The sequence below is a fragment of the Rhyacophila brunnea genome, unplaced genomic scaffold, assembly GCF_057557595.1.
Source record: "Rhyacophila brunnea isolate RB1 unplaced genomic scaffold, BYU_Rbru_1.0 scaffold_1, whole genome shotgun sequence".
Lineage (NCBI taxonomy): Eukaryota > Metazoa > Arthropoda > Insecta > Trichoptera > Rhyacophilidae > Rhyacophila > Rhyacophila brunnea.
This window is the reverse complement of record NW_028232751.1, coordinates 39,004,344-39,028,530: the sequence shown is the minus strand read 5'-3', so window position 1 is coordinate 39,028,530 and position 24,187 is coordinate 39,004,344. Positions and strand designations below refer to the sequence as shown.

The following is a 24,187-nucleotide window of genomic DNA, read 5'->3' as shown; positions in this document are numbered from 1 at the left end:
AAATACGTATACATAAATAAATAAATATAAAGGGGGGGTATGTTATTCATACATCGAGACACTGATTAAAAGAAAATTTTGCATTATAAGTAGCCAATACTTTTTTAGTTTTACTATTAAATAGTTTCCGACACCTTGAAAAGACTTTGCAACCCAGCTGAGGCATATTATGTGCTATGGTTCGAAAACCGGTGTACTTTTATTTAATTGCATATTTCTGTAATTAGTATTCCAACATATAAGTATGTTTTTATTATATTTCCTTCTAATCGTTTAAATCAATATACAATCTGAAGTTTCATATAGGTAATAATATTGATGAATAAATTTCTCTCAAGGTCAAATTAATTAAAAACCCATTGTAAGTTTTGCAAAAACATGTTTGATTTCTTTTAAAACAACATTGATATCCGGGCTTTGTGGTTCAGGTTTTCACATGTGCAGTTTTAAAAGCGTTATGACTATATAATATAGACCAGGAGTGGTGAATCTATGGCACTCGTGCCATTAGTGGCACGTGAGATGATTTTGCATGGCACGCGAATGTTTTATTTTGAAGAGAAAAAAATCCCTATAATAACAATAAATGACGTTGCATTGTATAAAAAATAGCAGGTAAATTACTCTCGAAGGATAAGCATTACGTTTAATATAAATATATAATTGGGTTGGGCTTTATACGTCACATATAATATTATCGCACTAACCTCATCAGGTGGCGGGGGAAGCCGCGCCGGGAATCTCTGATTTTGATCAATTTACAATGGTTGAGACCACTGTACCGAGAGAATGCCTAATCTGATCAGAGCAATTCTGATGTCAATTTGTGCATAAAGAATCAAACTAAGTACCTAATACATTAACAAAAAAATCATTTCTAACCACAAAAATGGCTATACCAAATAAGAAACAAAAACTTGCTGGTGCCTGCTGCCTTGCTGCCAGAATTACTACTACAAAGTAGTAATTCTGGCAGACAGTTTCAAAATTAGTTTACCGAAATGCTTGTTTCTCAACCCCTCTTCTATGTATACAGTGCTGATAATTATTAGTAGTTCTATCTCATGGAGAAATAGTTGCAGAGTACCGATATTTGATAAATATCTCATAATATATCAGTTAATCTATGATTTTCATAGTGTCAAGTAACATCATCTCATATTAATTTCAAAAGCTACATAGAGTAGTAGTAAGTAGACACTTTTGGATACATAATGTGAATAATCGAATGAAATAAACAATTTACTGACTTAATTAAACATCTTTGACAATAAATTCTGCTCTGCTAAAATTTTTGCAAGATATATTAACCAGTTCTATGCCTTCAGCGAGTTTTCTCGCACTATGAGGCCGTGATCCGACAGGCCGCACATACAAATTTCGCAAGTTATCTCGTCCGTCATTAAACTTGAATTACTACCCACTGTCAATTGATTTTTGTAATCTATAAAATTAAAAACACAGTGACATCCTTTATGACAACATGAATGAATAATAATGAAATACTAAGCTGCAAATTATTGGTATTGTGATTTTAGTAAGAGATTCGCTCTACATTCAACGTATGTCGTTAAAAATCTGCAGCCTGTCAGATACTGCCATAGTAATATCGTGAGGCATAGAAAAGGTTAAGTATATTATATAGCTACCCACCTTATATATTTAAGTAATTTTATAAGTACATATTATTACTAGACTTCAAAATGTTTAAGAAGGAAGGCAATCACTTTGGATAACTAAAATGGCCGCAATACTCATAAAATGACAATACAGTCACCATTGTCCTTCTTCTTAAATGCTTCTGAGTCTACGAAAATATGTACATGCATACAATGACTGAAGATGCCAAAAGGCGAAACCCGTGTCACAAAAAACGAAATAGTACAAAACTTAAAATCAACTAGAATAAACTTTTGGTTATATATTAGTAATTTTTTATTAACATATGTTATCTTTTCCAAATGTATGTGTATGTTTTTATAATGTATCGTTGAATAAAGTATTTTTTGCAAATTTCGCAAAATTTCGTAGGTAGGTGGCTTGCGACTAATTTTTTATGTAAAAAGTTGATCACAATAACAAATTAGTTGAGTCTAGTCAATTGAGTGGATACCTACATGAAGTTGTCATAAATGTAATAACATTTATTTTATTATATGAATATCGCCGATTCAAGGTTTTGTTAATACTCGTGTAATAATCAGTAATAATTATCGATTGACTTACTCATAATATGAAAAATTATATTTTTATTTTTAGATTTCAAAACATACACTCCTCCGATCTAATGGTATTGACAAGTAGTTAAACCATCAACATCACGTCATATTTTGGGTTTTATACATTCCACTTAAACAATGGCTGTCAATTTAAATTTTGATGTATGGGACTATGTTATCATGGTTTTAATGATAATAATATCTGTGTCAATCGGAATCTACTATCGCTTTACTGGTGGTAAACAGCAAACTACACAGGTGACTTGATATATTTTTATTATACTAAACGAGACATTGTCACCTTATTGTAAAATTAAATCTTACATGCAGATTGAATTCATAACTGTTGTTTTTATTATTATATTATGTCAATTGACTGTTCATGCTTAACACGGTTTAATTAACAGTGAAGTTTTATGATGACATATTACATTTGTAAGGATTCAATTGTAATTTAAGATTAAGTGATAAACATTGTGAAGTAGGCTTACAAATATAACAGATTGCATTAATCTCATATTGTAAAGATATGCCAGAAGAATCTATTCTTATCTTGTTAAGGAAATCCAATTAAATTATTCAAAAATTGACTCAATTTGATACGAGGGTGGGTCAATAAGTCCTTAGAAAAGCCGACAGGTGGCGCGACTAGTACTGTAAGCGGTTTGTTTTCATGCAGCGGCACTACCGATTCAGTATGCTGTGAAGTTTCAATCAGATTGGTCGGGTTGTTGTTTTTTATTTTCGTACATTTAAAAAAAAAATTTGCTTGTTTACAAAAATGGAGAAAATTGAGTTTAGAGCTGTTATTAAACATTTTAATATAAAAGGGTTAACAGCAAAGGAAATAAAAAATGAGTTGGATTTAGTTCACGGCATATCTGCTCCTTCACTTGCAACTATTTATAACTGGTTAAATGAATTTAAACGTGGTCGTACATCAACAAAGGATGAACCACGCTCAGGACGTCCTGTAGAGGTGACTACACCAGAAATGATCAATAAAATCCACGATATGGTGTTAAGTGACCGAAGATTAAAGTTGAGTGAGATAATTGAGGTTACAGGGATCTCAAAAGGTAGCGTCATTTCTATTTTACATGACAAATTGGGCATGAAAAATATTTCTGCAAGATGGGTGCCGCGTTTGCTCACAGTCGACAATAAACGCAATAGGGTGGTGGCCTCTAAAGCCCTGTTGTCGCTCATGCAACGCAATCCGGATGAATTTTTTCGTCGCTTTGTGACTGTAGATGAAACATGGATACACCACTATACTCCCGAGACGAAAGAACAGTCAAAGCAGTGGATTGCGAAAGGCGAACCATGTCCAAAGAAGGCGAAAACCGTAAAATCAGCTGGTAAGGTTAAGGCTACTGTATTTTGGGATGCACGTGGAATTATTTTCGTTGACTATTTGGAAAAAGGAAAAACAATAACAGGGGATTATTATGCATCTTTATTGGACCAGCTAAAAAACAAAATTGACGAAAAACGGCCTCATTTAAACAGGAAAAAAATTCTCTTTCATCAGGACAATGCCCTTGTTCACACATGTTTACGATCAATGGCTAAAATTGAAGAATTGAAGTTCGAATTGGTCGACCACCCACCGTATTCGCCAGATTTAGCCCCCAGTGATTTTTTCTTTTCCCAAACTTAAAAAAATGGCTAAGTGGACAACGTTTTTTTTCAAATGAAGAAGTCATCGATCGGACAGATGCTTATTTTGAGGACCTTCCGAAAACTTATTTTTCTGACGGTTTAAAAAAAATTGAGAAACGTCTAACCAAGTGTATTGAGCTCCAAGGAGATTATGTTGAGAAATAAAAAAAAAATACAAAAATAAAAACTGTTTTAATGCTTTTTTCTAAGGAATTATTGACCCACCCTCGTATTATGGGATTTATTTTAAAACTTTATATTATGGCATAATCTTGTATCCTTCTCCGGTATAAATTGAGGATCACAATCCCAGACAGGATTCAATTCTTGAATTTTCCGAATAAAATTCTTGATCCTGATACTGGGATTGGTGTAAACATGAAATTTTGAAATATGAATATAAAACTCACATTTGAAAAATTTTATAATGGAATTCTTTGAAATGACCTACTTCAATTATTTATTATTTCTATGGATAAATCAAAGAAGCTTGAAGAAGGGGCAATCGTTGGACAAATCTAGTCATCCAGTGGTACCCGAGAGGTACAAATCGTCCGCAAAGTTGGCCTAGAGGCCGCTGGATCGATTAAACGATTAAGTTCTGTGGAAGTACGTGGCAATCCAACGCACAGGACCGAGAGAAGTGGAATCGGCTTGGAGAGGTCTTCATCCAGCAGTGGATCGATTCAGGCTGATGATAATGACGACTATAGATAAATGTGTACATCATATTTTAGTAGGACTATTTATGAAAATAATGATGTATAAATGTGGCTATTTATATAAATATCAAATAACTTAAATGGGATGTTCCAAAGAACACTTCTATAAAATATTTCAAATGTGAGTTAGAACAGTTCTGCATTCAGCTGACGGACTTATTTGTATTTACCATCCTGTGAGGTATACAACTCGTTTATCTTTATTTATGTGTCTATGGAAAAACCAATCAGGATAATTAAATTTAAAAATAATTTTGGATAGAAACTTTGTGACATTTATTATCATTGAGATACAATAATTAACATAAAACTATTTTATAAATAATAAACCTATTTATTTATTATTTACATTCAATGTAACCTTCAGAAATTTCCGCAGCCATTAATATAATATGCATTTGTATTATTATAATGAAACAATATTTTTTTTTTCTTTAGGAGTATTTGATGGCAGACAAAAATATGTCATTTCTGCCTGTAAGTTTTTCATTGATGGCATCATTTATGTCGGCAATCACCCTATTGGGAGTCTCCACTGAGAATTACACTTACGGAACACAATTCGTAGCTATCAATCTTTCATATGGCATTGCTACGCCAATTGCAGCATATCTCTATTTGCCTGTCTTCTTTAAACTACAAAGAGTTAGCGCATATGAGGTATGTATTAAGGCAGTCATATTTTTATTACTTTGTAGCTCTTTGAATTTACTACTTTATTTTAATGATGCAAACAACATAGTATAGATGAAAAATTTGTACAACCTAATTCAAAGTCGTTGAAGAACTCTTTTCTATATTTCTATATCAATCGGTCAATAATTCCATACATTATAAGATGTGCAGATATTGCAACAATTAACTGTGAATGATGAATTTATTATGAATGGATGGTATTGTTTTATTATGTAGGTACTTCATATGTTAACTATTTTGAACATGAAACTTGTACTGAAATCAAAGCATTCACTTTATAATATAAATGTAGCTGTAACTGCCTGTGAATGGACAGATCGCATGAATTATGTATTGTGTATAGATAGATGGGCAGCCAGATACACTCAACTTTATATTTAGATGAACAATCACGTAAAAGCATATTCATAATACTATGTACATAATTCTGAAAAGTCTATAAACAAAAGCTTATAGCTGCCATATTTTAAGTTGTCAATGTAGGTACAGAATATTAATATTTCTATAGCTACCAATTTAACCACAATAAAAATGTTAAAAATCAACATCAAGTAAAAAACTTTATAAGATTTTTTAGTAGCTATAGCCAAACTCTATGGTCTTGATGTAGCTGGTGAATTTCCTCATGGTTTTATTAAAGCTAAAACTTGTAGAGAATTAGATTATTTAATCAATATGCTTTTCACCAAGTATTAATAGTAAACAAAAATAATTGTGTATATAGTTCGATTAAACCTTTATTTAATGTGAAAATGACCTTTGAAAATGACCTTTGAAAATATATAAAATAATGATATATTATTTGATTTCCATTATTTTATTATTTTCACACCTACTCTATTCATTTAGAGTAATTTTAATAAAATATATTTTTTTATGTCTACATATTTATAATCAAACAATTTGAATGTTTATTACTTTTTTAGTATCTTGGCCTTCGATTTGGTCCCATCATCCGACTTATAGCATCACTGGCATATACTTTACAAATGGTATTGTACATGGGTATAGTCCTTTATGCACCAGCTATCACTCTTGAAGCAGTCACTGGCTTATCAAAAACTATTTCAATTCTCGTGATTGGTAAGTATCTGTATTTTACGTACACCAGTGGTGGATTAGTGGCCTGTAACTAATCCGGGATATTTACTTGTCAATTGGCCTAAAATTTAAATATACTTGTTTATAACATACATGAAAATAATTTTTTCAATACAAATAGAAAGGAGAATAAATTCTATCGTCGAATATTGAATGACTCCGATGGCAATACAATTGTAATAAACACAGTAATAATGATAAGGCACCAGAATTATTGTGTACAATCTCATTCACAATTTCTAGCAAACAATTTTACTTCCAGGACTCGTTTGTCTACTGGGACTTACTGAAAATTTGTAAAAGTTAAATTAACATTTACGCTTCCAAGTCAAATCGTACAAACCTCTACCGTGTGGAGGTATCTCGACAGACATTTTGGTAGAATTGGTTGTAATCCTTTTACTCGAGACATTGAGTTCATGCACTGTTTTCAAACAAAATATATTAATTGAAAATATAACATGAAACTTTTACCTGGCTTAGGGATTTCAAACCGCAATTCATAGAGCAAAAGACAGTGTTATAGACCAGTGCTCCGCAACCTTTTTTCAACCACGGGACACTAAAGGTCTTCCCAGAATTCTGCGGCACACCACACGTAAAACAATTTATACACCAAAACATGGACCCCACGTCCTGAAGCGGGCCCCCGGGCCAGGATCGTTGGCATGCTCCCCTACCTATCGCTAAGGTAAAAGACACTGTAATCCTCTAAAGTAGCGTTTTCCAAATGGTGTTCGAGGTGAAATTAAATGTATGTTCAGTGATTTTTTGTATTTATTAATACATACACTTGATATAGTTTGTTTTCGGTATTGACACAATAATAAAAAATTGCATCCCATAATCGCATATTTAAAAATATTACTACCGGTATGATAAGGCAACTTTTTTTAAAAATATTGAGCAGATTTGTAATTTGTGTTTATCTCACTTATCTGGTTGACCTGGATCGCCGGCCCTCCAATAAGCCTGGGCCTAAGTTTTTGCGTCCCATCGTTCCTCAATTCAACAAATTCCTCTCGGATTTATAGGGAAAGCGCTTCTATAGAATTTTCGGCATTGGTGGCAAAAGGGTTTCGACTCCAGTCGTATTGATTGTATGAAAGAAATGATGAAATTTCTTTTGCAGCGAAGTTAAATATTTTTGAGCCAAATCCAAAATTAATTGCTTGTTTTCAATGGTGGTCTGGTAGGTCTCCTTGTCTTAACTCCTTCTGCCAAAGTTCGTGTTTATTTTTGAGTCCTTCTAATTTATCAGAGCATGTCAATATATTTCCATTCTGACCTTTTATTAAGTTCATTCTAATGCTCAAATATATTACCAGCCATGTACGCAAATTTGGCTATTAAGTAAGTATGTATTGTATAATATACAAATTTACTTGTGATTTTTTTTTTTGGAAGCAATGCACTGCAGCACACCTAGCATCATCCCGCGGCACACCAGTTGCGGAGCACTGTTGTAAACATTGCAAATGTTTTAAAGAAAAAAATATTTTTTCTTTATTGTTTCATAGTTCACTTTAATAATAGAGCAAATAAATATGATAGAAAGAAAGCTTGTTTTATGAATTAAACGGTTATAAAATTTACTGTTTCATTTATTGTTTTAAAATTTTATTTTACAGGTCTTGTCTGTACATTTTATTCTACAATTGGAGGCATGAAAGCTGTTCTTATGACCGATGTATTTCAATCAATACTTATGTTTGCCGCTGTATACAGCATTATAATTTATGCGGCAGTAGCTGCAGGCGGGTTAGATGTCATATGGCGAATAGCCGATGGAAAGGGTCGCATTGAGTTTTGGAAGTAAGTATGTGAGTTGAATTTAAATATCGTTCAAGGATGTTTCAATCAGACTCATTGATCTAGATTGGTTTAATTACATAGCTATAAACAGAATGCCTTAAATTCAATCTTTAAACTACTCATAATTCTTTGAAATGTATTTTTAGTCAGTTTATTAACCATTCATTTATTTATTAACAGTATTTAACCCCCCCTCCTAAGTGGTCACTAATTTATATTTGGACTCTTTGTCCTCTCGAAAAATTTATTACAAAAGTTAAATTAGATGGTTACATGTAAATTGTACGTAAAACATTTCACCGTGGCACAGTTCGCTTTGAGTTTTCTATCGGAAAGAGATGACCATAATACTATACAGTGTCCAATTTTATTAGATTCAATTTGAAAATTAATTCAATTTTCATAGCTGATTTTGGCAAGAATGAAAACCTAACCTAACAAATAATTCAGTATATCGGCTATTTTCAAAATTTGTTTAATTTGTAAACCGACAAGAACCGTGTTTTATTTAGACCTGAATTTTATGTCAGTACAATACGAGCCAAAGAGGTTGGATGGTCTTTAATATACGGCCATATATTTCCGATACACCATTTCATGGTGAAGTGTGATACGGCGAACTTCATACGGACAAGTTTCTGGACACGAAATTAGATGCATTTTAGAATAATATTTGCCAAAATGAATGCTTTAATAATATTATGATTGCTTACCAGAACTTTTATTTCTGAAATAACGTATATATATAAATTATGCCCACGATGGCCAAGCGGCTACGCGCCAGGCTTATGGTGTCATGGGTCTCGGGTTCGAATCCTGGGTCTGGAAAAAATTCACATATTGTTTTTTAATGTTTTTAGACCTAGTGTTTCGACTTAATAGGTTAAACAAAAAATCTGTTAAGAAACCTTTTTGTGAGGCGGCCCAGATCCGCATAGGATTGTAGACCCAATTAAAAAATATAAATCATAAATCATCTTGAATTTTACAAAACTACTGATTTAGTTGATAACTGATTAGTTAAAACAATTGCAAGCTGTTGGTGAACAAAGCTTAGTAAAATTAACTCTAGTTTCAGCCCTGACCCAACTGTTAGACATACATGGTGGTCGCTTACCATTGGTGGAATGGTTACATATTTATCATTATACGCTGTTAACCAAACACAGGTAAGCCATATAAATTTATAGGTGTCTCATAATTTTACCGGTGTTGGTACATTGATGGTTAGAGCCTAATAAAACCTTATAATATGTCAGTTTATCGTAAGAATTCTATAGCTTGTAGAACAATTATTCAAAATCTAATGCTGTTGAAACTTTCACACTTGTCGTTGTGTTCGAATCCCACTCTGTTCAAGGAAGGTTTTTTTCTAGTAAGTATATTTCTGATTCATGTAAATAAAAACGGTTTGCATTTTAAAATCTTTAATCTTGAAAAAGAATAATAAAAAATTCTTACTAATTTAATCAACACCAGATAATAGTGTAATCTGAAATAATAGAATTATTATCTCTTTCTCAATTTTCTTGTATCAGATTTTAATTTATGATCTTGATAATGTAAATGTAGAAAGGGATATAAAATCGTCATATCAATACTTCAAGACTTTTGATTGTTTTCTGATCCATTAAAATAATTGAACTTTTATTTACATAATGATTTACTTACTAGTAGGTACTAAAGAACCTTTTCTGGCACTGCACAAAATTATAATAAAAATAATGTCACCCACGTCCATTTCAAAGTAAATCTATTCCCATTTTTGCTTCATAAATGGAGCATATGGGCCTCCATTTTTTCATGGGGAATAGTTGTTTTCTATTTTGATCAAGCACACATTGAAAAGTCAACATAATATATTTGGGAGCCATGAGATCGAACCCTTGGCTTCAGAAGCAGATGCTCTACTAACTTGGCTGCTGTAACCTATTTCTATTTACTACTTGAGTAAATCTCTTCATGTATAATATACGTCTTATATGAATCAAATTTTTGTATGGGATTCGAATGACAATAAATATAAACTAATTAATTAGATCACTTGCACTTAAAAACAATAACATAATTAAAAGAATGAATTTTTTAAATAAAAATCTTCACTTTTATATTAATTTATATCTGTTTTCTAAGACAAGCTTTTTATTTAATTATTAACATTGTATTAAAAATATAGTAGGCATGACTTAAATTATGGAGTATCTACATACAATTATCAAAAATTGCATTGCACAACTACAAATTTTAAAATGTTAACAGTCTTGAAGTAAAATAGCGCTAGGCGATTTTTTTTTTTACTATTATAGAAAATTTGTGATGTGTGTTATCTCACTTATCTGATTGACCCGTCACGCTGGGCTCCAGGCTATAGCCCTGTCAGTCCCCCCCTTGTGGGGGCCTTGCTAGTAGGTACTATTTTATATTATATTATATCTGTAGTTCATAACCAGGGAAAGTAAAATTTCGCAGCTATTGTACGACAACATCTTCTTGGCTACGCTTCTAGGCACTGCTGTCTACTAAATGGGAGGAGCTTGTTAGTTTATAATGGAATTCCGGGTAAAAATGGGCGGAGCATGTTAGTTCACAGTTTTCACACGTAGCCAAAAAGATGTTGTCGTACAATAAGTACCTATTTTTTACAAAAATTATCATATCTGTCATCTTTGATTCACAATTTGATTCTATTCATAATATAAACCCAAGATTCCTAAAATAATACAGCTGTAAATACATTAACATTGCATTTTCCCGTAAGTATTATTTTTGGACATAAGGTAGTCTGGCTTATGGGTACAGAAATTATATTTTATATGAGATTTTTTTCTAGATTTGTTTCTATTTTCTATTAATATTTTATTACTATTGTGTGTTTATAGTAATCTATAATTGTATAATATAGCACATTCAATTATATCTGATAACAATATTATATTGCTTTGTTGCTCCGAATACAAGGTACTTAGCGATTTTTTTAAATTAAAAAAACAATGAATCGTCTTGCCTACTATTCCTATACATATTTTTGAGGAATATTCAACCATGCAAACGTGCATACTAAACATACTAATTTTAATGTCTGAATGCCAAAAACAAAATTGTGGTTTTACAATAACATGTAGCCAATGTGGAGCATGGGCTAGAATCCTAATTTTTTTATTCCATGGGTCGCAGAATTGAATCCCACAGCATCTATGAATATACATATTTTGAATCAATATGTATATATATTTGGATCCAGTACGAGTATATTAATCTGATGAGTAGGGTAAATGATTATCAACAAATATTTAAGATATCTTTACACTGAGGTCAATATGCTTGTGCTAGTCTTGGCGTGGGATGGTGTTTTACCACTTTTTTAACCATATTCAAATTGATTTAATATTCATAAAACTCTCCTGTGATCTACTTAATTTTAACTTCTTCATTTCTGTCTTATCATATTCACTGTGTGAATATTCCCATAAACAATCATAACATGGTTATTATATAAGTGGATGTATTCTGTGTAAGATAAGTGTTATCTGTCGCAATACTATATATTTTTTATTGTTCTTAGAAGTCGTCAGATTATGAATACGTAATCTAAACAAATATGTTTACTGATGATACAAAGTATGCATAATAATAAATTGCTAGTCTGTAATCAAGTACATTTAAGACGTCATTGAGATGATAATTTTCAAACTAAAATCTTTTGTCTAAGAGCGATGAAAGATAAATAATAATCTTTGACATCTAATAAATAGAAAGATAAAAATGATTTGATTTTTATTATATTAAGATATTGGATTCAGATTTTTAACTACAATAATTGATATAGTATTTATTAGACATTGCAGCTACTTAAAAATATTATGATTTCAAAGATAAAACTTTTGAATAGGTAATAATAATATATTAATGTTTGTTCTTATAATATATGTAATATTTTTTATTCAGTTTGCATAGGGTCTGTTAATAAATTTATTATTATTATTATTATTTATATGGTTTCAATATGCTCTTGTTAATTTTTTTAAATTTAGGTGCAGAGATTACTTACAGTGAAAGATTTAAAAACATCTCAGAAATGCCTTTGGTGGAACTGGCCGATTTTATCACTTTTAAGTTTTAGTACTTCATTTAGGTTAGTATCAATCTTATTATCGTTATTTTTATATTGAGTTATATCAATTTCCAAATTGTTATTCAGCATTTGCCTTATTAAGAAATTTAAAATACCCTACATATTATATTGTAGATGCAAGTGCAGTACCTACTACAAATGAACCATTTATGAAAATGATCAGTAGAGACAAAAAAGCTTTGTTATGCATTTGCATAATTTGAATATGATACATATCATTGTTAATTTTCTACAAACACGTATCTCAAAAAACACAACTTTTCAGGTGAAATAACAACTTTATTCTCTCAGTTTTTGATTCAGATATAAATTTTCTTCTATGAAATATCCATTTAGAATAATTACACATATTTTCATGAAAAAAATGTTATGTTTCTTCAATCTATCGCACTATACTTTCGACCGGATCAGTCATATTGTCGGAGATACGAGAATGCGTTGCAAGTTTACTGTGAGTCATTCCACAATATTACTGCAGTAAACACGTATCTTGACTTACGAGAAAGTGCTTCAGTATAATCATCTGTCGGAGTTCAGTATTCTGTAGGTATACTTACAAACACGTAACTCAAGATACGAGTTTATAATATTTTTAAACGTCTTTTATTGTGATATGAGTTTTTTGTCATTGCTTAAATCTACGAGGGTGGGTCAATAAGTCCTTAGAAAAGCCGACAAGTGGCGCGACTAGTACTGTAAGCGGTTTGTTTTCATGCAGCGGCACTACCGATTCAGTATGCTGCGAAGTTTCAATCAGATTGGTCGGGTTGTTGTGTGTTTTTCGTACATTTAAAAAAAAAATTTGCTTGTGGAAAATGGAAAAATGGAAAATGGAGAAAATTGAGTTTAGAGCTGTTATTAAACATTTTAATATAAAAGGGTTAACAGCAAAGGAAATAAAAAATGAGTTGGATTTAGTTCACGGCATATCTGCTCCTTCACTTGCAACTATTTATAACTGGTTAAATGAATTTAAACGTGGTCGTACATCAACAAAGGATGAACCACGCTCAGGACGTCCTGTAGAGGTGACTACACCAGATATGATCAATAAAATCCACGATATGGTGTTAAGTGACCGAAGATTAAAGTTGAGTGAGATAATTGAGGTTACAGGGATCTCAAAAGGTAGCGTCATTTCTATTTTACATGACAAATTGGGCATGAAAAATATTTCTGCAAGATGGGTGCCGCGTTTGCTCACAGTCGACAATAAACGCAATAGGGTGGTGGCCTCTAAAGCCCTGTTGTCGCTCATGCAACGCAATCCGGATGAATTTTTTCGTCGCTTTGTGACTGTAGATGAAACATGGATACACCACTATACTCCCGAGACGAAAGAACAGTCAAAGCAGTGGATTGCAAAGACAAACCATGTCCAAAGAAGGCGAAAACCGTAAAATCAGCTGGTAAGGTTATGGCTACTGTATTTTGGGATGCACGTGAAATTATTTTCGTTGACTATTTGGAAAAAGGAAAAACAATAACAGGGGATTATTATGCATCTTTATTGGACCAGCTAAAAAACGAAATTGAAGAAAAATGGCCTCATTTAAACAGGAAAAAAATCTTCTTTCATCAGAACAATGCCCGTGTTCACACATGTTTACGATCAATGGCTAAAATTGAAGAATTGAAGTTCGAATTGGTCGACCACCCACCGTATTCGCCAGATTTAGCCCCCAGTGACTTTTTCCTTTTCCCAAACTTAAAAAAATGGCTAAGTGGACAAGGTTTTTTTTCAAATGAAGAAGTCATCGATCGGACAAATGCTTATTTTGAGGACCTTCCGAAAACTTATTTTTCTGACGGTTTAAAAAAAATTGAGAAACGTCTAACCAAATGTATTGAGCTCCAAGGAGATTATGTTGAGAAATAAAAAAAAAATACAAAAATAAAAACTGTTTTAATGCTTTTTTCTAAGGAATTATTGACCCACCCTCGTATTATGCTATAAAGTATGTTTTAAGATACATGTTGTGGAATATGTGCATATTCAAATTCTGAATTCAATGCATCAAACAACTCAAAACTGACAAAAATTGAGATGGGTACGTGTTTGTAAAAAATGAACGACGATAATATGTGATATTTCCGGTATATTGATTTATGCTGACAACTGGAAAAATAAGTTTAGCTGAATGTAGGCAAATTTATATATTTTTTAAATTGGAAAATAAAAATTCAAATTTCAATTCAAACAATATTTATGCCTACACTATATTTAAAAATGTAACTTCTACAGCGATTATATTTTGGGACAGCCAAATTGTTTTGTTTATGTAGGTATTTATTAATCATTATTTTTAAATATTGCTTTAATTTCAATATTTTGACAAAATTGCAAAATATATTTTGACATCACTTCATGTCATGACATTCTTTTAATTTTACACAACACCATTGCTTAAACCAATGATACTCAACCTTTTTTTTCTTCGGGCCAAATACATATATTTGTAAAGTAACGCGGGCCGCATCACTACTGGTGTGACGAAAAAAATCATGAAACCCTTTTTTACAAAACATTTTTGAGATTTTAAAAATTATGCGTGTTTTTTAAATTAATCATGTGCAATAGCAACACTCTTATACCAGATCTGATGTGGACCATAATGACAATCCTCTTCGAGTGTCACTATCTGTGCGTCAAAGTCGAAACAAATCTCAAAATATACGAAAGTTGACATTAGAAGCGGATATTTTGCCATTGCTTCTGTGACATAACTAAATTTTACATCACCACCGTCCTGTCCCAATCCTTTGAATATAAAACAATACATGTTGTTTTTTTGCTCTTTTTTAGTGGACTAGCTATATTTTCAAGATACCACAGTTGCGATCCGTTAAAAACTGGAAAGATTACATCTAATGACCAACTGATGCCATTTTATGTTGTGGATGCCATGGGTGGAACTCCTGGCCTGGCGGGTTTATTTATTGCTGGAATATTTAGTGCTTCATTGTCGACAGTATCCGCAGCATGTAATAGTCTAGCAGCAGTTACTCTCCAGGACTATGTCAAGGTTTGTTTCATTCAATCTTCCTTGTCAAACTAACACACTCAGGTGTTTCCACCTGAGTAGTTTCGTGCAAGAATCGATCAAACCTGGCATATTTTTTAATTTATATTATAGGTTTGAAATAATCTAATATCTTCATGTGGAGCTAAACAATGACTATCTGACAAAAATAATAATATTTCGGTAATTAAATGACATGTAGTAATATTTATCATGTCAAATACATAGAATTCATCGTCGTAAATCAATAAATCGACACAAGAAAAATGATTATCAATTAATGTTAAACTTTGATCACTTGGTATATTTAACTAAAAAATTACAAAATTGCAAAAGGTGAGTTATGACTCTAGGCGACTCAATTCACTAGTGAAATTGTTTCCATGGAAATTTTACATTACCTGCTGTTAGGGAATCCAATCCCGAGCCAAAATTCTGATCCCGGGATTTCGAGATTACAATTTGACAATCCCGGGACTGGTCCCGGGATTGGCATTTTTTTCCATTGTTAATATAAAATTTTTATATTTACAAATAACATTGATAAAATCGGTAAAAAATAAATCTAGTATAATTTATACTATTGTATACGTTCAATCTTGGAAATATACAAGTTTAATGGAGTAAATAATATTGTAATATAAATAATAATGTGAATTTAATATGAGATTGCTGTTTCTGATAGTAAAGACATAGTGAATGGATTAGCGAGATTTAAAATAGTAAAGCAAATAATCATGGCGTACTTATGGCCTTTCCGCATCATAAATCTAATTAGTCAGCCAAATATGAAACTGCCGTAAAACGTATGATATCATGGTAGAATTACTTTGTTAAAAGTGCGAAGCATTGTTTTTTTCCAATCTTTCTCATTTTTAATAATTCTTGTGAAAAAATAAAATGAATCGGCAGTCTACACATGGGTATAAATCAAACTTCATTCAAACTCAGTTTATTTCTAATGTAGTTATTTTTTATTAAAAGTATTTTTTCTGTTTTATTTTCGCTTTTATTTTATTTTCCATAAAAATTGATAAAAAAATCAATCCCGAAATCCCGGGATTATGTTTATCAATCCCGGGATTCATAGGTATCGAAAATAGCTCGGGATCCCGGGATTGGAATCCCTACCTGCTGTGTATAGTGTTTCTGTATGTGTAAATGTGTAAGTTATAGATATTTTCCAAAATTAAAATGAATAAGTTTTGCAAGAAAAACATATTTTGAGTTCATTGAATTCATAATTCTGTACATTTAATATTTTAAGTAAATTGTATAAAAATATTTACGGTCACACTTTATCTCAAAAAATGTCATGAAGCACCGACCTCATGTGGTCTGCCCCACTACAGCACAGGTTATTGTAGAGCCCTCAATATGTGCGTCCAGTTACAACAAGTTTCTTCATTCATAAATGTTGTATTTTTGAAGTATTTCTGATTTACAAATATTCACCGAAAAGACTAAATTTCTTTTGAATTTCTTTCCTTTGACAGCCGCTATATTCTAAAATAAAAAAAAAACCTCTGCCGGATTCAAGAATGACTGTCCACACCAAAATAATGGCGTGCCTGTACGGACTGGCATGTCTCGCAATTGCATTCATTGCACAGTTCCTTGGAGGAGTTTTGCAAGCAGCTCTCACTATCTTTGGTGTGGTTGGCGGACCTCTATTAGGTATTTTTACTCTGGGAATGTTTACCGTCAGGTCCAATGAAAAGGTGAGTAGTTCTTCATTGTTTTTTCATCATATCTGCCCGCTAGATAAAGTTGCAACGATTGGTAGCATTTTTATTTAAAATCTGTATTATGAATTTAAGCCATGATTATAATGCCGGGTCCACACTGGCAACAAGTTGCTGGCAACCTCGTTAGATTTTACGATAATTATCGTAAAATTTAATGATGTTGCCAGCAACTTGTTGCCAGTGTGGACACGGCATAATATATTAAATATATAATTTTGTCAAAGGGTTAAATAATTATGATATAATTAGTCCCCAAGAAAAGATCAACAAACCAAATTTCATAGTACTAGGTAGTGAGCCTAATACTACAAGTTTCTAGGTGTTCCTTGACAAAACAAACCCAACAATGAAGTAGTATTCTAAGTTGCCTTATTGTCATCTTTGTTTTGCCAAAAACTAAGACTTAGAACCTTGTAGTTCTCCATTCGCGAGTTGTAGATTTTAGTATACCAACTCATCATCTATTCATAGATTTTAAGGCTGCATATGACACAATAAATAGAACCAAATTATATGCTTTCATGAGGTAGCTAAATATACTGCATATACTGGTGGATATGGTACTTACATTAAGTTAACAAAATGATTTGGGGTGGGGTCCATTTCCAAAAAAAATATCCATAATTTACTGTTGATTTTTAACTCGGTGGAGGGGCCGGGGTAAACAAAATCTAGCAGATACCACTGACTTTCACATTTACCCCGCCGACTACTTGTAAATTCACTTCAATTCATCATGACAATTTCATGAGTTATTGCAAGCTGTTGCATCCACAAGTGGTTAAGGATTGCGCGTGGCTTAACAGTCATAATTATTCGGATAGTTGGTATCTGTTTGTGTCGCCCATGCTGTCTTGTCTTTCAGACATGCCGCTTTGGATGCTCCAAATTTGTGTGTACCACAAGTCTTTCAGTAGCCACAGGCCTTATGTGACTCATCAAATGCCAAGAAGAATGGGGCCAATCCATTGAAGCCAAATCATCTGGGTCACGATCCTCAGTCATGAGGTAATGACAAAGACTAAAAAGAATAATATTAATCGGTTAATAAGTAATAACTAATTTACATAAAAAATCTGTTTAGTTAGCTCGTCGTAGGATGTCCTTTGTTACATTATTTCAATGTCTTAAATCAGCTATTAAATAATAAAAAAAACTTCATAACATCCATTCCATAGATAAAAATCATCGATATGGATCTACCCACTGCTAGATGAAGGCCCCTCCAAGTTGATTACATTTCTCTCAGTCCTGAGTGTTGCGTCGTTGCGACGTACTTCTGCAGAACTGAAATATTTTATTGATCCAGCAGCATCTATGTCTACTGTCGTAGTCTTGCTTGTCAGTCTTCTTACATCTTCCCAGGTCATACCAGTATTCCATAGCTCCACCGTATACACTATGGATGGTATTTAGCGACCTTACACGACGAAGAACAGGCAGGTCAGGTTGAAATTCTCTTGAGGCATCCTTAGCATGTGGTCAAGCTAGGTCCAAAATCGCTTCTTCACTCTCAATGTGATAAAAGGCTGCATGCTCCTTTCTCTTATCTCCTTGTTACTTCTAAAGTTTTACCACCGCACACCCAGTAATCCACTGCAAATATCTGCTCTCAAATCTTGCTATATTGTTGCTCTGAGCCTTTGTAAGGTGCCACGACTCGCTACTGTAAATAAGCAGCATCAGAATGCAAGTGTCGAATAAGTGGCATTTGGTGGATGTGTATATACTTACAATTATTGATCAATATGTATTTTTTCTGTTAAGGGTTGTATTGTTGGATTGATGTGTGGGCTAGCGTTTTCATTATGGATTGGATTTGGTGGACCTAAGCCACCACCGCCCCTTTTGCCCACATATACATATGGATGTAACGAAACACAGACTGAGTCGCATGACAAATTTACTTACGTTCCAAATTATATTGATACCAGGTAAGGCGTACAGTTTATTTGTGTTTTTTTTTGTCATGTCATTCTGTCATGTTTTGAATTGTAATTATAATGTTTTACTAATTTCAGCTTTGATCTAATATTTCCATTGCTTAACACGAATACATATCAAATTTATGTAATTGCATATTGTGTATGTGCTTATGTGATTTGTCTCATTTTACAACGTTTTTCTTAGCTCGTATTCTTATTTGCCCGGTGGTTGTTTATCCGGTACAAATCTTGTAATCGATTTTTAACAAACTTCCCGACTGGCTAGACATTTGAAACTTTTAGAATATATCAGAACACGAAGCCAATGCATTCTTTTAATACTTTTTGCCATCTTTAAGTAAAATTGAATTCATTTTCAGTTAATTCTGTTTCCTATGAAAAGTTATTTCGGAAGAAATCCATAATCCAATCCACTATTATTGGTTGCTAAGTGGGTGGTCCTAGCAACTAAATTATTAATATATACATGCGTTACTATGGAAATCAAAATGACATTTCAGTATTCTATATTTGTTTGTTTGTTTGTTTTTTATTTACTTCATATCAAGTACAAGTCTGAGCATATTGAGCATAATAATTGAACAGAAAATTTAAAAACGTTGTATATAAAAAGTTTTTTTATCTTGTAATTATTTACATTTAATTTTGAACCCATTAAAAGACAGAAGAAATGAAATGATAAACCAAATACAGATAGTTAAAAGTCAAAAAATCAAGGGTCTCATCTCGCCGGAATTGTGGAAACAGAAAAATCAAACGGCTTCGCAGTTACAATAAAATTTTTGCAATTCTGTCATTTCTGGTGTATGTTATCTAACTAGTCCTTGATGCTAAAAAGTTTATTTGTAGTAGAGATTCATAAATACACAGAATTTTTATCTAATCCATATTCGATACAGGTTGTACGATTTGAAAATGTAGATAGTGCTGGATAACAGAACCCCATTCAACAGTAATACCCCGTATACATATCCATGGATTTACTGCTGACAATACGTATTATCGCGGCCATAACAGGAAAATGCATGTGTATGTATTATCATGCAAGTTGCAAGATTGCATGCATGAATCAAAAAAGTTTGGAAGCTTCTGAATTTTCACGCGACAGTTGGAATTTGTTCGAAATCTGCACCTGCGCAGTAGAATGATATATAATTTTCAGGACCAGCTGTCAAATACTACTATAGAATGACAAAATCGCGTCTCGGTTACTCTTGTAAAATGAGATGGGCGAGACAGTCAGCACTTTTACGGTTTACCGGTACCGAAATATGACTATATTCTAAAACATTAGAGCGAGAGGTTTAAAAGAATACTATTTTATGTAACAAAAATACTTTATGCAGTCATCAAATGTTTAATATAAATATAAAGGATAATAAGGCTTCAAAATTATATAAATAGATTATCTACAACGTTTAAGGAGTGTCCAGGAACATGGTTTGAAAATACAATAAAAACTCAATTTTGACCTACGACGAGCATGTGGGCCGTTAACCTCCTCCTGCATCTGCCTCCATAGGGGTCTGTCTAATACCGCTTTCCAAATTAGGACGCCAAGGTCTTTAAATCCAACTCGCCATTATCCCTCCATTTTTTACAAGGTTTTTTTTTTGGACCATGTCCGATCCTAATAGGATCATATGGGCCTCCACAGACTGAAGGTTTGCATTAACAAATTTTTGTTTTTTACGAGAAATGGATGTCAGCCACTTGCTCAACCTATTAGGTCCATACTCTGGGTCATACACAAATTGAAAAACAGTATGTGTACTTGCCAGACACAGGATTCAAACCTGGGACCCACAACGCCAAAGGCCAACGCTTAAGCCGCGCGGCCATCGTGGGTCTACCTGGACTTCATTTGCCTTTTGGCTTCCCAAATGTCAGTTGCTTTGTCATGCGTGACTCATCTATCCTATGTACATGGTGGTCTAATTTGTTGGACTATGATGTGCGGGCCCCCATTCAAAGTATACGGCTCGTAATTGTATCTTCGTCTCCATGCCAACTGTGTGGCTTTGATGGCTCTAAAGATACCATACAGCACGCTCCACTCAAATGAGTTCGACACTCTTACCATGTTTTGGTCATGCACCAGGTCTCGGATCCTTACATGACAACTGTTTGTATTAATATTTTGCACAAGATACATTTCAAGTATAGGTTCAATGCGTTGGAACGTAGCATCTTCATTAGACCGGCATTTGTTATTGAACATACAGTAAAACCTCGATTTTACATTTTTGAAAATCGGGTATTAACACGTTGATCGCCATGGGGGTCACCGGTGACCGGCAAAGAAGATCTGCCTTAGAGTTGTTCTACAGCGCCGGCGGGCACGCGCGCAGTGCATTTTTCGATACGCGGTGACCGGCATGGCCCTTCTGTATATTACTGCCACTTGGCCTGAAAATATGTCTTCCCAGTCACAAAATATAGGCTCACTAATGTAAAGAATGTACATAATGAAAAAAAAAGTTTTCCTTTTAAATTCTAAATGTGTTTTTATTGATATAAAAATAAAAATTAAATAGATTTTAAAAATGTAAGTTATAAAAAATATGTAAATAATTAAAAAATAGAATAACAAAAATGATTATAAGGTATGTATACGTATATTTCCAGTTTATGTGTATCCAGGTATTATACTACCCAATTTGAAAACTTTTATTCCGTATTTGTGCCTTTTCTGTTTATTATACTATCTAAATCTAAATATAATTCCACCGCGAAATGGCACCATGCCCTCGTCAACACATATGGACAGGTGACCGGCGAAATGGCCGGCACGGCGCAATAGAATAAATTAACTTGTTGGCGCCGCGACGGACACATGTGGCCGGCACATCATAAAAATCAATATTTACGTAAAAAAATCATCAAAATGAAAAAAAAACATTATATTCTTTCATAACCTATCAAATAATACCTTAAAAACAAATAATCATTTTTTAACTATTTTATGTAAAACTAGTTGGCGATCAATGTGTTAAATGTACTAAAATGAAATGGGACTGCAGAAAATACACACAAAATGCGGTAAAATTCGAATTCTGGGCACGTAAAATCTGGGTTCCACTGTATATGTTACGCCGAATGTGCGAAATTGACTTACATGAAATGGGCAAAATTTTGGCTAATTCATGTAATAGTCAAGCCCGTTGCCTTATTCATGAATTAGGTAAATTATCTGCCGAGTGCGTGAATTCGCCAGGGTATGGAATTCTTAAGCTGTAATACGGATGGTTTTATTAGTTATAATTGGACATAATATAATATTATTAGGTTAGGTTAGGTTTTGTAATTCTGAATTCAACTGAATGTCCATTTTGAGGTTAGCTAACAACTGTCAACAAACTATCAAATCATACTATCACAAACAAACAACCGACCATTGCCTGATACCCAAGCACGAATCAAATCGCAAAAATACCTTTTAATAAAATTCTTCGGTTATCATATTATAACTCTAGATTTTTTTTGGGAATAGTAAATGGATATGAACGTCATTGTAGTTATTGATTGGTATATTTTTATATAATGAATGACATTTGACACATTTGGTTAGTTTGATTAGTTGCAAAAAACACCACCGGAGCGTGACCATCTATTTTGACAAATCCATGAGCATTTCACACATTTGGTTTAGTTGTAAAAAACACCACCGTAGTGCTACTATCTAATTTGCCCAATGCATGAACTAGGCAGAAAAATTACTGTCGAATTCACGCACTCGGCAGATATTTTGTCTAATTCATGAATAAGGTAACGAACGGGCTTGCATTTTTCATGATTTAGGCAAAATTTTGCCCATTTCATGTAATAGTCAATTTCGCACATTCGGCGTAACATATATAATAAAATTGAAACATATCTATACAAATTAAATTGAAATAATTACAAGATTAAAAGAACTTTTTATATACCACGTTTTTAAATTTTCTGTTGAATCATATAAACTTGATAATTCTATGTATTAATAATTTTTTTGTACTTGATAGAAATACTGAATAAATATAGACTATTGAAATGTCATTTTGTATAAATATAGAATACTGAAATTTCATTTTAATAATTTAGTTGCCAGGACTGGACACACAAGAAAAAATGTGTGCTGGACAAACAAGAATATGAGCTAATATAAACGTGGTAAAATAAGTCTCACTCACTTCAAATATTTTTTCGAATAATAATAATGATTCTCAGGTTTTCCAAATTGTCTATGTTCAATAACAATCTTGTATAATTCATTGACGAAATATAGTTAATGATTTTAAACATTATAATATTACATAATATGAGTCTGTAAGTTTCAAAGTCAACAACCTCCATATTCCGCCAATTTTAGATAATCGCAAAAAACTGTCAAGCGCAATTAGGACTACAAATTGAAAATTTTCTTTCTACAAACATATCAGTAAATAATTGGAAAAGGTGACTAGCGAAATAAATGTCCTCAACTTTAAATTTATAAAAAAGTCAGTTATAAAATATATAGAATGGCGACTGATGAATGTAAACGATTTTGCAATCAGCCTCCGGTTTAATTCTATCTAACTTATTATGATTATACATATGATAGAAAAGTACTTGAAGTTAAATATCAAAATAAGTAAAAATGGAAGTTACTAACTTTGGAACTAATAGCCTCATATTAATGTAGGTATTCATTAATTTTGTTTTCCTTTTATTTTTCAGTGGATATTTCTATTTATACAGACTCTCTTACATGTGGTCGGGAGTTTTAGGATTTATTATAACTACAATTATGGGATACGTGGCTTCAATAGTATTATATAAAATATCACCATTGATGTTTGGCAATCGGTGGCAAGTCGCAAGATTATCCACCTTTAGTAGTTACCAAGTGAATATTATCGATAGGGTTGGCAAACAATCAAATGCTAAGAATTTGAGTGATTTGTCACCAAGTCCAGATTTATTCACCCCACTATTGGCAGCTCGGATATCAAAAAGAAATGATAAATACATATCCGATCTAGAGTTACAAGTAAGTGCTCAATAGAATGTTTGAATGTTTTATATCTCTTTATTATTCTTTGGTTCTTTTTAGTCACTATCTTACTACTTGGCACAAATTCTTAGCTTTTAGTCAA

General features: G+C 32.6%; 1 protein-coding gene across 3 annotated transcripts in view; it reads left to right on the top strand.

The window, feature by feature from the left end:
• LOC147079756 (putative sodium-dependent multivitamin transporter) overlaps window positions 1-24,187 on the top strand; it is a 37,614-nt gene that overhangs the window by 2,051 nt on the left and 11,376 nt on the right. For all 3 annotated transcript variants that reach the window (XM_085943991.1, XM_085943979.1, XM_085943987.1), the window contains exons 2-11: window positions 2,260-2,477; window positions 5,045-5,266; window positions 6,229-6,385; window positions 8,035-8,218; window positions 9,291-9,387; window positions 12,250-12,350; window positions 15,157-15,376; window positions 16,870-17,094; window positions 18,889-19,055; window positions 23,769-24,081. In XM_085943991.1, coding sequence (XP_085800117.1) covers window positions 2,358-2,477; window positions 5,045-5,266; window positions 6,229-6,385; window positions 8,035-8,218; window positions 9,291-9,387; window positions 12,250-12,350; window positions 15,157-15,376; window positions 16,870-17,094; window positions 18,889-19,055; window positions 23,769-24,081 — 1,806 coding nt within the window. In that variant the 5' untranslated portion in view covers window positions 2,260-2,357. The remainder of the gene's footprint in view (window positions 1-2,259; window positions 2,478-5,044; window positions 5,267-6,228; window positions 6,386-8,034; window positions 8,219-9,290; window positions 9,388-12,249; window positions 12,351-15,156; window positions 15,377-16,869; window positions 17,095-18,888; window positions 19,056-23,768; window positions 24,082-24,187) is intronic.